This window comes from Pantherophis guttatus, chromosome 1, assembly GCF_059756535.1.
Source record: "Pantherophis guttatus breed Tessera chromosome 1, ASM5975653v1, whole genome shotgun sequence".
NCBI lineage: Eukaryota > Metazoa > Chordata > Lepidosauria > Squamata > Colubridae > Pantherophis > Pantherophis guttatus.
In genome coordinates, this window is record NC_142063.1 from 348,639,162 (window position 1) to 348,654,619 (window position 15,458).

The following is a 15,458-nucleotide window of genomic DNA, read 5'->3' on the forward strand; positions in this document are numbered from 1 at the left end:
TTTTTCAGTGCTGTCGTAACTTCAAACGTTCACTAAATGAATGATTATAAATCCAGGAGTCCTTCGCATATCTACATAAATTCATATGCACAGAACAGGATGGTGGGGGGTTTATTTGGAGGGGCCAGAGAAGCTGCTGGGTGGAGGGGTGAAGCCGTGGGGCTGCAGGAAGGACCTCCGGGGTCCCAGGCTAAGCAGAGCTGCTGTGGGCCCCTGGTTCGGAGATGTGGCTCGGGGCCCTTTGCGGCTGCTCCTGGCTGGGGAGGCTCGTTCGGAAAGCTTGGAAGGAGTCCAGCTGGTGAGCGTTAAACTGGGGCATCAGGTGGGGGGCCACGCAGTGGGACCACTTGTAGTGGCGTTTCAGCCAGCGGCCGCCCTCACTGTCTTCAATGCAGATGACAGCGATACCTGGAGGGGAGAGAGGGCGGGGGGGGAGGGGCAAAGCATCAGAGCTGGCTGGACGGTCAGCTCCTCCAAGGTCCGGCTTCATGACCCAAAGGCCAGTTGGCGACTTTCCCAGCAGGATGTAATTTAACAGAGTGACTGAGTTGGAAGGGACCTTAGAGGTCTTCTAGTCCAGCCCCCTGCTCAAGGAAGAGTTCTTACACCAGAAGGATTCAACATTGGAACTTTAAGACGGGTGGACTTCAACTCCCAGAATTCCCCAGCCAGCTGGCTGGGGAATTCTGGGAGTTGAAGTCCACCCGTCTTAAAGTTCCCAAGGCTGGACACTCTTACCCTATACCACCCCAGACAAATGGCTGTCCAGTCGCTTCTTAAAAACCTCCAGTCATGGAGCACCCACAACTTCTGGTGGCAGGTAGTTCCCCTGGTTAATTGCCTTCACTTTCAGGAAATTCCTCCTTAGTTCCAGGTTGCTTCTCTCCTTGGTTAGTTTCCATCCGTTGCTTCTTGTCCTTCCTTCCGGTGCTTTGGAGAACAGGTGGACCTCTTCTTTCTTTTGGAAGCCCCTCAAATATTGGAACTCTGCTCTCATGTCCCCCCCCCATCCTTCTCTTTATTAAGCTAAACAGACCCAAATCCTGCAGCCGTTCTTCGTATGTTTTAGCCTCCAGCCCACTAATCATCTCTGTTGTGCTGGTACCCAACCTGCAGCCTCGCTCTCCAACCTGGTGCCCACTGGGTGGGTCAGGAGGTTGAAAGCGAAGGTACTACTGGGAAGGTTGCATAACAACTGAATGGTGCCAGCCTGAGGTAGACTCTCTCTGAACATGGAGGTTGTACTGGGAGCCGCTGAAATGCATTTAAGAAGCCCTACTGGATTTCCCAGGGCTGTAGTCTCTAAGGTAGACTGCCATTGCACGTGGAGGCTTCGAAGACTAGCCCTCAGGCCTGGCACGGGGAGGAAATCCACCCTGAGTGCCCCTTCCTCTCCTTACCTGCCACCACGCCGCCTTGCCCTTCCACCAGCTGGATGGCGCCCTGCATGGTGCCCCCCGTCTCTACCCACTGGTCTACCAACAGGACTCGGACACCTGGAGGAGGGGGCAGAACCAAGGTGGGTCTGGGGTCTTTCTCACCCAGAGAACCTGTCCTCCCCCACCAGCCCTTGAGGGAGGGGTCCTGGCAGGTGGAGGTGGAGTTTTCCAGGCCACTTTCTGTCTGAGTGCCCAGCAGCACTGGATGCCATCCCTGGGCAGATGCCCCCACCGATGATTCCCACCCCAGCTCGAGCAAAAGGTGTCCACCCTTGGAAACCTAAGAGTTATGGGCTTCAACTCCCAGAATTGCTAGCAAAGGGGCACAGAATTGACATATAAATGTAATGGGTAATTCATCCCAAGTCCTCTACCTGGGCCGATGGCGTCTGTGCGAGCTTCCATAACTTTCTCACGGTCCGTGTAGTCCCTGTAGGTCTGCGTGTGGGTCTCGACACAGAGGTGGCCAGCTTTCCGGATGGTCACAAAGCCTTTTCGGAGGGTGACGGCGATGGCGGCGCCTGGATGGGGGGGAAAGCATTTGGGGGTGGGGAGGGTCCTTCCTAAGAGAAGCCGCAGATCCTGGTCATTAGCCAGTTTTACCTTCAGTCCTTCCTAGAGTCATTACACGATGGATTAGATGGATCTCAGAGGTCATCCAGTCTGACCTCCGAATCCAGGGAACCAGCCCTTGGCAGCTGATCAAACGGGCCCCACTTGGAAGCCTCTAGGGGGAATGGGGCCATGCCTTAAGGGTTGCTGGCCGGTGCTTTTCTCCCTGTTTTTATCCTGGCCATGACAACCCCGTGAGGAGGATGGAGCAAAGGGAGAGTCACTGGCCAGGGAGTGTGCTGGGTGGAGAAGGAGTAAACGTCCCCACGAGGGAGAATTCTTTCTGGCTCAGGGTTCAAACGAGGAGTCCTTGGGGCTCTCTGTGTCTCGTTGTTTTCTTGCAGACATTTCATGACCCAGCTAGGGAACATCATCAGTGCTAGAAGGGAGGGGGGTTTGCTCTCAGTTTATATTCTAGTGGCTTGCCCTGTCAATGGGTGTCTCCCCCTCCCCCCCACAGCTGAGCACTTGGGCGAGGGGGCTGAAAGAGAAGCAAGAGAGACCTACCCAGGACAAACCCCATGGCATCAATGCCAACCACTTGGTCGATGGCATCGTCCCGAAACGGTCGCACCAAATCTTCGACGCAGTCCTGCAAGGCCTGTGGGGAGGCAAGAGAAGGGGGCAGCTACGTGGGGGGCAGACCCACAGAAAAACCATCCCGGGAGGCGTGTCTCCTTATTTATCAAGGGGCTGAGTTTCTGCTTTTGTCACTCAGGCCAGCTTCCGACATTTAAAGCATCCCTCGGATAAACTGCAAGGAAAATATAAACCATGGAAGAGCTACAGGACTTGCAAAGGTTACGATGCCCGTGGGGGAGAATTAAGCCCATCCTGGTAACAAGGATGCCACCTTAACCCGCCTCCCTGCTACAAAGATGGCATAATGGAAGATCTGAACACGCTGCCCTGTGAAACATTCTGAAGAGAACGGTAAGCTGGATAGCCTGGATAACTCAACAGACTAAGCACTGTAATTTAACACCAGCTGCCTGCAATTACTGCAGGTTCGAATCTTGCCAAGGCTCAAGGTTGACTCAGCCTTCCATCCTTTCTAAGGTAGGTGAAATGAGGACCCAGTTTGTGGGGGCAATAAGCTGACTTTGTACAAAATATACAAAAGGATGAAGGCTGTTGCTTAACGCATTGTAAGCCGCCCTGAGTCTCCGGAGAAGGGCGGCATATAAATCAAATTTAAAAAAAGAAGAAGCTGGTCTTCAGATGCCAAAGGACGCCTGGAAGACACATTTTTCAACCTCAGCAAGTTTAAGAGGGGTGGACTTTGACTCCCAGGATTCCCCTGTTTTAAGATCAGTGAACTTTAATTCCCAGAATCCCCCAGCCAGGATGCTTTAAGAGGGATGATGGACTTAGGAATTCTGGGAGTTGAAGTCCACCCATCTTAAACTCATTGGAACCCTAGTTTGCAGTAAGTAGACTTAACTGCCCAGTTGGGCGGGAAGCGGATTCCTGGAGCTCCGAGGGAACCATTGTTTCTGGCTACATTCTCCCCCCACCCCACTTCACCCCCATTTCCCAAGCAATGGAGGGTTATTGGCAGTGGTGAAATCCAAATTTGTTTACTACCGGTTCTGTGAACGTGCTTAGTGGGCGTGGCAGGGGAAGGATACTGCAAAATCTCCATTCCCACCCCACTCGGAGGCCAGCCAGAGATGGTATTTGCCGGTTCTCTGAATTGCTCAACATTTCTGCTACCGGTTCTCCAGAACCTGTCAGAATCTGCTGGATTTCACCCCTGGTTATTGGGCGCCCTCCCCCTGCACTTGATGTCCTTACAGCAGAGGTGGGTTTCAGCAGGTTCTGACCAGTTCTGGAGAACCAGTAGCAGAAATTTTGGGTAGTTCGGAGAACCGGTAGTAAAAATGCTGGCTGGCCCCTCCCCCATCTATTCTCTGCGTCCCGAGTCCCAGCTGACCGGGAGGAAATGGGGATTTTGCAGTAACCTTCCCCTTGAGTGGGGAGGGAATGGAGATTTTACAGTATCCTTCCTCTGCCACGCCCACCATGCCACGCCCACCAAGCCACGCCCACAGAACCGGTAGTAAAAAAAATTGAATCCCACCACTGCCTTACAGGTCAAGAGTGAAGATGCCCGTACTTGATGAAGCTGCTACAATCAGAGCAAAACCATTCACCAAATTGGCAACCGGCTAATTCAGGCAAACCAGTGAGAGAGGGAGAACCCCAGAGAGAGTTCTGGCCAGCCCCAGATCAGGCCCCCTGGAAGACTTTTTTTTTTTTTAATTTGATTTATATGCCACCCTTCTCCGGAGACTCAGGGCAGCTTACAATGCATTAAGCAATAGCCTTCATTCTTTTGTATATTTATACAAAGTCAGCTTATTGCCCCCACAAACTGGGTCCTCATTTCACCTACCTTAGAAAGGATGGAAGGCTGAGTCAACCTTGAGCCTTGGCGAGATTCGAACCTGCAGTAATTGCAGGCAGCTGGTCTTAATAACCAGCTTAATAACAGGGTGCCTTAGACCACTGTACTACCAAGGCTCTTTGGCCCCCTGGAACCAGCTCAAACGGGGGGGTGTTGGTGGTGGTGGTGGATAGGCTAATAGGTTGACTACATTCCCCATTATCCCCACTCAGCCCAGCCTTATGGATCATAGGAAACTGGAGACTAAAACATACAAAGAACGGTTGCAGGAATTGGGGCTGTCTAGTTTAGTGAAAAGAAGGACTGGGGTAGCAGTCTTCCAATATTTGAGTGTTGGTACCGCTTTATAAGGCCTTGGTAAGGCCACACTTGGAATCCTGCATCCAGTTTTGGTCGCCATGATGTAAAAAAGATGTGGAGACTTTGGAAAGAGTGCAGAGAAGAGCAACAAAGAGGATTAAGGGACTGGAGGCTCTAAAACACATGAAGAACGGTTGCAGGAAGTGGGAATGGCTAGAATCTAATGAAAAGAAGAAGTAGGGGAGACATGATAGCCGTCTTCTAATATCTAAGGGGCTGCCAGAAAGAAGAGGGGATCCACCTATTCCCCAAAGCACCAGAGGAGGAGGAGGAGGAGGAGGAGGAGGAGGAGGAGGAGGAGGAGGAGGAGGAGGAGGAGGAGGATCCACATTTTGGTCACCACATTACAAAAAAGATTACGTTAAGATATTGGGAAACGTGCAGAGAAGAGCAACTAGGATGATTAAAGGCCTGGAGATTAAAACATATGAAGAGCGGAGGGAAGAAGTGGGTTTGGCCAGTCTAGAGAAAAGAAGGACTACAGGTGACATGACAGCATCTTCCAATGTTTGAGGGGCTGCCCCAAAGAAGAAGGGGGTCAATTTATTTTCCAAAGCACCACAAGGCAGGACAAGAAGCAACGGGTGGAAGCTAATCAAGGAGAGAAGCAACCTGGAATTAAGGAGAAACTTCCAAACAGTGAGGACAATTAACCAGTGGAACAGCTGGCCACCAGAAATCGTGGGCGCTCCATCACTGGAGGTTTTTAAGAAGAGATTGGACAGCCACCTGTCTGAAATGATATAGGTTCATTTTGCTGCTTGAGCAGGGGGCTGGACTAGAAGACCTCCAAGGTTCCTCCCAGCTCTGTCATGACCAGAGCCCTTCGGGGAGGTATTGGAGTGCCAGGTGAGGCCTCCTTCCCCACCCCAATTATTCTGATGAAGCCCCATCAGGGACTTGGCTCCCCAGGAGACGGTGGCCCAGAGGCCTCCCCCACAGATTCTGGCTTGGCCCTCCCTCTTGGTTAACTCATTCCCAGGGCTAAATTTAGCCCCTTACACATGGCATTCTGCGAGAGCGTTTAAGTGGAGACACCTTAGACCCTGTTAATAATAGACATCAGGCAGTCACTCAACTCAGAGCAACAGAGGGGGCTGCCTTGCACACCCATCAGGCTCAGACCAATGAGTGCAGACAACCTCTTGGGTGGCACTGCCCAGGCTCATCCCCGGGAAGATCTAGGGGGGTGCAGAAGACCCCAAGAGAGAGAGAAGAAAGCCCTTTCCCTCCTTCAGTCCCCAGATGCCCCCTTCCTGCAGAGGTTTGACCCCCCCCCTCCTCATACCTGGGGGTGGCAGTAGAGACGAGAGGGGTCCAGCCAGGCGTAGGAGGGGCCCTTGATGTTGGGAGCCATCAGCTTCAAATACCAACCTTGCTCTCGGGAGGCTGGCACCGTCTTCAGGTCCATGGGCAGAGGCTATGCTGCCAGCGGGTGGGGCTGGAGGGGGGGCACAGAGAGAGGCACTTCAGACTGGCTGGGCAGAACCAGTCCAGGCTGGAAAAAGTGGGGCGCAGCCAGGCAGGGCACTTAAAAATGCAATCTTGGTGGGAAGGTGGGGAGGGGTCAATAGGGCGGGGGGGGGGGGAAAGGGTGAATGAGGATTGTTGAGGAAATGAGATTTTAAAGAGGGAGCAGATTCACTAAATTAGAGGTGTCCAACCTTGGCAACTTTAAAACCTGTGGACTTCAACTCCCAGAGTTCCCCAACCAGAAGTCCACAGGTCTTAAAATTGCCAAGGTTGGACACCCACCCTGCATTAAATAATGCAAATGAAGCCGTTGTATGCAGGTGGAGACTAATTTGCTCCCCTGTGCCTTTCACAGGCCCTTTGCCCTGGCGACAAATTGCAACACCTCAACCTTTCCCAGCTAAATAAATTCCAACAGGACACCTCCCGATTACAGGCAGTGCCCCAGGGACCCCCACATGAGACCAAGGAAGTGGACTTTAATCTGAGCGGAGCTGGGCAGCAGTTGGCAGCCCCAACACTCTGCCCCAAAAAAGCCATCTTAGCTGCAGACTCAAAGCTGCTTTTGTCTACTTGTCTATTTAGTGCCAGTTGGAAAACTTCCTGTCGTTTTCTGCCGTTTTCATCCCTGTTGAGCGGTGGGGGTGGGGGGTGGGCTTCGAGGGCTGCTGAAGGGCCCCCAGGGCTTGCCTGATGAGCCTGAGCAGGGAAAGCTAAGCAGGATGGGATCCACTTATTCCCTGGGTCAAAGAATTCGCCCAGGAGGGTCTCTGTCCAAAGTCTCCAGGAGTCCAAAGTTTTGAGTGAAGTTTTGGGTTCTGCCCCCTTCTTGAGCGACTGATGATGTTAAATATTATAATATGAATATGATATATGAACATAAATATAAATACGATGGTGTTAAATAGACAGCTGTAAATGAGACCCAATTTGCATTTAAAACAGAATTTTTCAGCCTGAGTTAACTCCGCGGTGAGACGGGCAGCCAATAAACGCGATAAATCAATGAATGCATTTAATACGCGGGAGGGGGCCTGTCTTCGGCGGGAGGGTCTCTGCGTTCCCAGCAGGAGGGAGACCCCCTCCCGGTGCTCTGAAGACCAAGTCCTAGGAGCGAATTCGGGCAGGCAGATTTTTCTCCCGGGTGGGGAACCTCCCCTTGGGGTCTCCTGCAGCCAGCGCCCCCTCCCCGCGCTCACCTTTGGGGAAAGTGCCGCTCCCGAGCGCTCAGGTGCTGGGCCAGCAGGTGCGGATCGGGACTTCTCTGCAAAGCCCCCCGCCCAGCCCCCGAAGTGGCCCCTACCTGGCCGAGGGGCGGCTGCCGGAGACCCCCTGCGAGTCCAAGGACGGGGGACCCCTTGGGGACTGGCTTCCTTCGTGACCCCGGCCAGAAAATGCAGGGAGCGGCCGCTGTGGCCGCTGGACTGTGGGGCTGGGAAGGGGGCGGGAAGAGCGGCGGGGCTGGCAGTGCCCGGCGGTGGCTGGCAGAGGCAGCGGGCGAGGGGGGCATCCCGGGGGCCAGCGGAAGCCGGGAGCGGGTGTGGGCGGGCGGGAAGGCAGTCCGGGGAGAGGGGCTTCTCCCCAATCGGGGCGAAAGGAGGGAGCAAAAGGCTGGAGATTGGACAGCGGGGAGGGGGTCCAAAAGCTCAAGATAGGGGCCAGGGTGGCAGGACGGGTGCAATGCATGTCAGAAGCAGGGCTGTGCGGCCGCCATCTTGACTTTTTTGACCGTGTCTGGAATCTCTGGTGTGTCGAAAGGGAGAGAAGACCTTAAAAGAAGAGGTTCAGCCTGCAAATTGGGAGGAATTTCTTGACCAAGGGGGGGGGGACCCCGGCGCAGGAAAGCCTGAAGGTCCACGCGGGGGGGGGAAGAGACCCTCCTTGTGGGGAGGGGGCAAATCTGTCCTGCGTGGTCGCCTAGAGTCTCAATCAACCGATCAGCCGATGAGTCAACTCCCCCTTGCGGGAGGTTTCTAAGGGGGGGGTTGGAGGTCTCCCTGCCAGAATGAGGGAGGGGAGTCCTGCACGGTGCAGGAGGCTGGACTAGATGCCCTCAAACTTCCCCGACCCCGCACACGGAGCCTTTGAAGTGTAGCGCTCGCCTACTGAAGGCGTTAGCGGCAGGAAGGCTGCCGTACACCGCTTTGGCCAGGAGGTGGCAGCAACAACTGCCTCTTTCCCGTTTCTCAACCTTGGAGGCTTTAAGACGGTGGACTTCAACTCCCAGAATTCCCCGGCCAGATGTTTTAGGGCAGAATTACTCAGACGCTTCTGCTCGGCCCCTGAGACATCTGGGAGGAGGAGAGGAGGGAGGGACCTGAAGGGGCTGCTGGTGGTTTGGAAACCCCCCCTGCCTTCCCCAAGGCTGGGCTCCGCTTATCTCCCCCCCCCATTAATAAAAACATTCAGGTTTCAGGTTGTCCTCCGCTTACAACCGCAACTAAGCCCAACATTTCTGTTGTTAAGATCTGTTGCCAATTCTTAAGTGAGTTTTGCCCCATTTTATGACCTTTCTTTCCACTGTTGTTAAGTGAGTCCTTGCAGTTCTGTGGGTTGTGGGAATCCAGCCGCCACTCCTCCTCCTCCCTTGTAGCACTGATGGTGTTACCTAGTTGGGTCATGAAACATCTGCAAGAAAGCCACCAGGCTCAGAGAGCACCCAGGACCCCACAGTCTTCCTCTTCTTCCTCCTCCACCCCACAAACCCTGTTTCCTTCTAGCACTGATGACACCACCTAGTTAGGTAATGAAACGTCTGCAAGGAAACAGCCAGGCTCAGGGACCACCAAGGAGCCTGCGGTCTTCCTCCTCCTGCCCCCTCCCCTTCCTCTCCTCCTCTCCAGAAACTCCCCTCCCTTCTAGCACTGATGCAGTTCCCTAGTTGGGTCATGAAACATCTGCAAGAAAACGACCACGCTCAGAGAGCCCCAAGAACCCCTCCTCTTCTTCCTCCTCCTCTTCCTCCCCTGGAATCCCCCCCCCACTCTTTTAGCACTGATGAAGTTACCTAGTTGGGTCATGAAACATCTGCAAGGAAACGACCACGCTCAGAGAGCCCCAAGCGCTCCGTAGTTCAGTCCTGAGCTGCAAACCTTCCCTTCTCTTGGAACATCTTCCTGTTGCATTGGATGCCAGGCTCATGTTTGTTGATCCGAGAATTCTTGTAAGACGCCAGCCGATCCCCTGGCTTGGTTTCATCTACAGATCCTAAAACGCCTTGAGTTCCATTGCCCTCATTTCAAAAGCAGTTGAATATCGCTTGTCTCGGCCCCAAACCCTGGAGAATAAAGCCCAGAGATGTCCAAGCCAAGCAATCCAGCTATTATGCCTGACCCTGCTGGCTCCGTTCCAGAGCAGCGGCTGCATTCCCACAACCCACAGACCCTCCTTGTTCTTCCCAACCTTGCTCCAGCTAAAATCTGGTGAAAATCCACCCCTCCAGAGGGCATTCTGCATGGCTGAGTTTGCCTGGAAGAAAGGGCTCTGTGGGCAAATCCGTGAGTTATCTCTCTGCGCCTACTCCTCAAGTGTGTTTCCTCATTTATTGGGGTCCCAGGGAGAAAGTTTAAAACAGGGCTCTCCAAACTTAGCAACTTTTAAGACTTATGGACATCTCAGAATTCCCCAGACACCTATGAAGGGAGGGGAGTTTGTATAGGGGAGGAAGAGGAGGAGGAGGAGGAGGAGGAAGACTGTGGGGTCCTTTGTGCTCTCTGAGCTTGGTAGGTTTCTTGCAGACATTTCATTACCAAAGTAGGTAATGTCATCAGGGCTAGAAGGGAGCAGGGTTTGCCAAATGGAGGAGAAGAGGGAGGAGGAGCAGGAGGAGAAGCAGGGAAGGGAGGGGAGGAGGGGGGAGAAGGAGGAAGAAGAGGTGGGGTCCTTGGTGCTCTCTGAGCTTGGGGGTTTTCTTGCAGAGATTTCATGGCCCAACTAGGTAATATCATCAGTGCTATGCTGATTGGGGAATTCTGGGAGTTTAAGTACATAAGTCTTTATGAAGTGTGGAGATCCCTGGTTCAGAAGATAGAAGTGTAGGGCTGGAAGGGACCTCAGAGGTCCTCTAGCCCAACCCCCTTTCAAGGCAGAGGACCTTAAACCACCCCGGTTCGTAGCTCAGCACCCACCCCTCTCCCGGGGGCTCTTTTGGAGGTCGGATGTGGAGCCTTCCGAGCAGGGACAGACCGCGCTCCCACAATCAGAGCGTCCCGAACAACAGGCACCCACAGTGGCAACACAAAGTATCTCTCTGCAGGCGTTGCTGGACAAACGGGGCCAAAATCAGGAGAGGCTCTGGGAGCAGCCTGGATGTGGAGAAGGACTCGCCCTTAGAGACGGTCCCGTCTTTCGTCAGAGCAGTGATGAGGACAAAGAATTCTTTTTTCGGGATGTCAGCGGAAGAAAAGCAACTCCTATCTATCTCCTTCGGCCACAAGGCATTCGGCACTCCCAGAGAGGAGACCCAGGAGATCAGCAGAGCGGGAGCTGCCCAGGCCTTGAACCCTGGGGGTGGGGGGCTTCCTGCAGGGAGAAATGCCCTGGCTTCAAGGCTCAGAGAGAGAGGCTGAAAAGTAAACGGCCCAGACCTTGGACGCTTTGGAGAGTTTGAATGGGCAGCTGATCAACTGGCTTCCCAGCAGCAGAGACGGTGCCTGCGGACAATGGCTCCTGTGACGGGAATTTGATGTGGAAAAGAACAACCGGGCAGTCCCCGGTTTACGACCACAACTGAGCCCAAAATGTCTGCTGCTAAGTGAGACAGCTAAGTGAGTTTTGTCCCATTTTAGGACCTTCCTTGCCACCGTTGTTAAGTGAAACACTGCAGCTGTTAAGTGAGTCACACGGCTGTCAAGTGAATCTGACTTTCCCATTGACTTTGCTTGTCACAAGGTCGCAAAAGGGGATTACGGGACCCCGGGACGCTGCAGCCGTCATCAATACGAGTCACTTCGCCAAGCGTCTGAATTCTGATCCCATGGCCATGGGGATGCTGCCATGGTCGTAAGTGTGAAAAACGGCCTGTCAATGTTTTCAATGCCATTGTAGCATCAAATGGTCACTAAATGAATGGTTGTAAGTCGAAGAATGCTGTAATTCCTGTTCTTCGGGGGCATCCGGGTTCTTTCTAGGGGCAAGGGAAAGGACCCAATTCTAGCATCCAAGACAGGATGGAGAATGTATGCTGGGGGATTATGGGAGTGGAAGTCCACCCATTTTAACGTGGCCATGGGTGAGAAACATTGTTCTATAGATAATCTTCAAGTTATGACTTTAATAGAACCCACCCACGACAGTCGTAAGTCATAACAGTAGTAAAAATTTATCATGTTAAAATTTGCAGCAACCGTTAACTGAATGTTGCGGCGCTAAGCGAACCCACGGGGGCAGTTTTGCCGAAAACTGGAAGAACCTGCCAGGTTTCAGCAAAACTTTCCTAAAACGGGGTCACGTGACTACAGGATGCTGCAAACAGCCACGTTGCCGAGCGCCGACTATCCAGGTCATAAGTCTCCTTTCAGGGGGTGGGTGGGGGTTGGTCGTAACTTGGAATCACGGCTGGGGTCTCCCTGAATGGGCTGGAGCTCGGGAATTCTGGGAGTTGAAGTCCACAAGGCCTAAAGGGACGATGGTTGCCCACCTCTGTTTTAGAGGTTCCGGGGATGTCTTCATCTCAGGGACCATGGGGTGAGGTGGGGACAGTCAGTCACCAAAACGGTTTTCAGAAATAAGCTGGACAACCATGTGACCGGAATGGCCGTAAGGTCTCCTGCCTTGAGCAGGGGGTTGGACTAGATGACCTCTGAGGTCCCTTCCAGCCCTGGGATTCCATGATTCCATTTAGGCAAAGAAAATCAGCCCAGACTCCCTCCTTCAACTCTGCCTGTGACTCCCGGAGAAAAAGCAGGAGATAAATGCAATAAAAATAAACTTGACAGTTGTATTGTATCGTGGTGTGCGGTGCGTGGCTTAGCCTGATGTATGAATTGGGTTATTTTGCTTGCACAACAAGCTAGAGCCAAATAGCCCCCCCACCCCCACCCCAGCACCTGTGTCTGCAGAGGGGAGAAGAGGCTTGGTCTGCAAGTTTATTTATTTATATCTTGCTTATATTATTTTTATAAATAACTCAGGGTGGCAAACATAACCAGCACATCTTCCTCTTCCTATTTTCTCCACAACAACCCTGTGAGGTAGGCTGGGTTGAGAGAGAGAGAGAGAGAGAGAGAGGGAGGGAGAGGGAAAGAGAAAGAGAGAGAGAGGGAGGGAGGGAGGGAGGGAGGGAGACAGGGAGAGAGAGAGAGAGAGAGAAAGAGAGAGAGAGAGAAAGAGAGAGAGAGAGGGAGAGAAAGAGAGAGAAAGAGAGAGAGAGAGGGAGACAGGGAGAGAGAGAGAGAGAGAGAGAGGGAGGGAGGGAGGGAGAGAGAGAGGGGGAGACTGGCCCAAAGACACCCAGCCGGCTTTCATGGCTAAGTCAGGACTAGAACTCACTACCTCCCACTTTCTAACCTGATGCCATAACTCCTAAAGCAAACTGGGTCTCAGTTGGGCAGCCTGTGACCTTAGCCAAGCTAGCCCAGAGCAAGGTGCCACCTTCCCATGCAGGAGGACCCGGGGGGAGGGGGAGAAATCCCCCCTTCCTCAGCCAAAGAGAGATGCTGGGGACCCCACGTTGCAGTGCTGAGCCCTGGCTGCCCCGGACCAGGCTGGCCCTCCCTCCCCCAATGTCTTGGCCTGGTGGGACCAAGCCCCAGGATGCCTGGTGCCCTCCTAGGAAACGCCCCCTCCTCTTCTCGGCCTGCGTGCCCCGCTATCTCTCGGGAGGGGAGATAAGGGCCAAGGTTTCTCCTGTGCTGAGGAAGCACTGCAGCCCCGTCCTTCCTTCCAACGTGCGGAGATGTTCCCACTCTGTTCCCAAATGTCCTTGCCAGCACCGAGCCAAGGGAAGACGGACTTGGGGCAGCCCCCCACCTCCCGTCCCTCTGCTGCTGACTCAGTTCTCCCAGCCGGAAGAGCTGCAGGGGTCATGGCAGGCGAGGAGGCTCCCTGGCTCAACCTGATGGCGCCTGGATGCACGGCTAAGGCCGGGGGGTCTCCGTCCACGTGGGTTCCGTCCCAGGTTTTGGTTCACGGATAAGCACATACGTGCTGAGCTCATCATACCGGATGCAGAAAAGAAACGAATAACAGAATGCCAGAGTGGGAAGGGACCAGTGATGGGATTCAAGTAATTGAACAACCGGTTCTCTGCCCTAATGATTTCTTCCAACAACCAGTTTGCCAAACTGCTCAGAAAGTTAATAACCGGTTCTCCCGAAGTGGTGAGAACTGGCTGAATCCCACCACTGGAAGGGACCTTGGAGGTCTTCTAGTCCAGCCCCCTGCTCAACCAGAAGATCCTATGCTATTTTAGACAAATGGTTGTCCAATCTTTTCTTAAAAGCCTCCAGTGATGGAGCAAGTGGTTCCACTGGTTAATTCTTCTCACTGTCAGGAATTTCCTCCTTAGCTCCAGGCTGGCTCTTTCTTTAAGGAGAGGAAAGGAAAGGAAAGGAAAGGAAAGGAAAGGAAAGGAAGGGAAGGGAAGGGAAGGGAAGGGAAGGGAAGGGAAGGGAAGGGAAGGGAAGAAAGGGAGGGGAGGGAAAGGAAAGGAAGGGATGAAATGGGATGGGATGGCAAGTAAGGGAAGGGACAGAAAAAGGAAAGGAAAGTAGGAAGGTTAGGAAAAGAAAAGAAAGAAAAGAAAAGAAAAGAGAAGAGAAAGAAGGAAGGAAGGAAGGGGAGGGGTGGGAAGGGAAGGGAAGGGCAGGGCAGGGCAGGGCAAGGAAAGGCTTGGCCTCCTCTCTGCCCCATCTCACAGCCTTCCCTCTTCCTTTGGTGCCCCACAGCAGAACTGGGGAGGGGCCCTTCCCTCCCTTCCCTCCCTGGGTGCCATCTCTGCTTGAGCTCTGGCCGCCTGTCAGTGCAGCCAGTGGCTTCCTTCCCAGAGCAGCATAAAGGCCCCATTGCCCACCGAGCCTGGACTCCAACCCCCCCCGAGGGTCCGTTCTCTGGGCAACGTGATGGAGCTCTGCTCAATGGGAGAGGACCCTCCGCTGGCTGCTGCAGAGGCTCCCCAGCCAGTGGGGGTCCTGTGGGGGCTGCGTGGGGCTCCTCGCCACTTGGCTGCCCTCCCTCTGAAGCTCAGCACTTCTGGAAGGAGGGGCTGGGCCTCCCTGGGGTGGGGGTGGGGGGCAGGGGCAGCCTTTTCCTCCCAGAAGGTAATGGGAGACCTCTTTGCATTCCACTAGGCTGCCCCGGCTGAGCCAGGGCCCTCAGGTGGCAAACTGGGCATCTCTTGGCTTCCCCTGCAGCCGTTGGCTCTCCTGTTGGGCATCCCTTGGCAAAAGGGGGCTGACACCCCACAGCAACTGGTCAGGCACTTTGGCTAAGCCCCTTCTCGGCCTGCAATCAGGGTTGGAGGTGGTGGTGGGGTGACGATGGTAACATCCAGTTTACAAAGACGGTGTTGAGACTTTGGAAAAAGTGCAGAGAAGAGCAACTAAGACGATTAAGGGGAGAGTGGAGAGCCATTTGTCCAGAATGCTAGGGTCTCCAGCCAAGATCAAACGAGTCGGTTTCTTTCCTGTCTTACTTTCTTTAAAGTCCAACCTTCACAACCAGGGGAAGTCTGGAGAACAGGAGAGAGCAGGCTAACCTTCTTTCCCAAATCTAATGTCTTCTGGATGAACAGGACTTGCCTTCCCATAATCCCCATCCCTCACTTGGCACCCAGAATTCAATCTCCAGCTGAGATGGTCAGCCAGTTCCAGGCCGTGATGCAGTCCCACTGGAACGAGGCCCTCTAGCTGCTTGCCACCATCGGCACTTCCCTCCAGCCTTTGGCCACAGCCCCACACCAGGAGGCTGAAGCAGACCCCAAGTCAGAATTTCTGCCCCCCTCCGACCTGCACAAAAAGACCCTGAAGGGGGAGACTCTCTGCAGCAACACAAATGCTCATTGCACATATCCGTCCCAGGGGCCGTAGTTTGAGGACCCCTGATTTAGTGCAATATAAAAAATGGAAATAATTTTTCTGCGGACCACCAAAATTTTCTTGCAGACCACCAGTCGTCCACGGACCACCAGTTGGTGACCGCTGATCTAGTCCAACCTCCTTGTCCAG

At 53.8% G+C, this 15,458-nt stretch overlaps 1 protein-coding gene across 3 annotated transcripts; it reads right to left on the reverse strand.

The window, feature by feature from the left end:
* Positions 1–95: 95 nt before the first annotated feature.
* On the reverse strand, positions 96–9,540 carry LOC117669806 (uncharacterized). Of its 3 annotated transcripts, none has more exons than XM_087890657.1 (6): positions 9,302–9,540; positions 6,110–6,262; positions 2,559–2,652; positions 1,814–1,960; positions 1,401–1,496; positions 96–408 (listed from the first exon to the last, which is right to left on the reverse strand). In XM_087890657.1, the coding sequence occupies exons 2-6, from the start codon at positions 6,230–6,232 to the stop codon at positions 191–193; spliced, it is 678 nt and encodes a 225-aa protein (XP_087746783.1). In that variant the 5' UTR covers positions 6,233–6,262; positions 9,302–9,540; the 3' UTR covers positions 96–190. The 3 variants fall into 3 exon arrangements, with proteins under 3 accessions (XP_087746783.1, XP_087746777.1, XP_060550405.2); XM_087890651.1 differs by lacking the exon at positions 9,302–9,540 and adding an exon at positions 7,598–7,714; XM_060694422.2 differs by lacking the exon at positions 9,302–9,540 and adding an exon at positions 7,494–7,632.
* Between the last annotated feature and the right edge of the window lie 5,918 nt (positions 9,541–15,458).

Bases quoted from the DNA above. Each gene is read 5' to 3' on its own strand.
- LOC117669806 (XM_087890657.1), bottom strand. From the start codon at position 6,232: ATGGACCTGAAGACGGTGCCAGCCTCCCGAGAGCAAGGTTGGTATTTG. The intron at 1,961-2,558 runs GTAGGTCTCTCT...CCCCCCATCCAG, and splicing joins TGCCATGGGGTTTGTCCTGG to GCGCCGCCATCGCCGTCACC. The intron at 409-1,400 runs GTAAGGAGAGGA...TCTCCCCTCCAG, and splicing joins GCAAGGCGGCGTGGTGGCAG to GTATCGCTGTCATCTGCATT.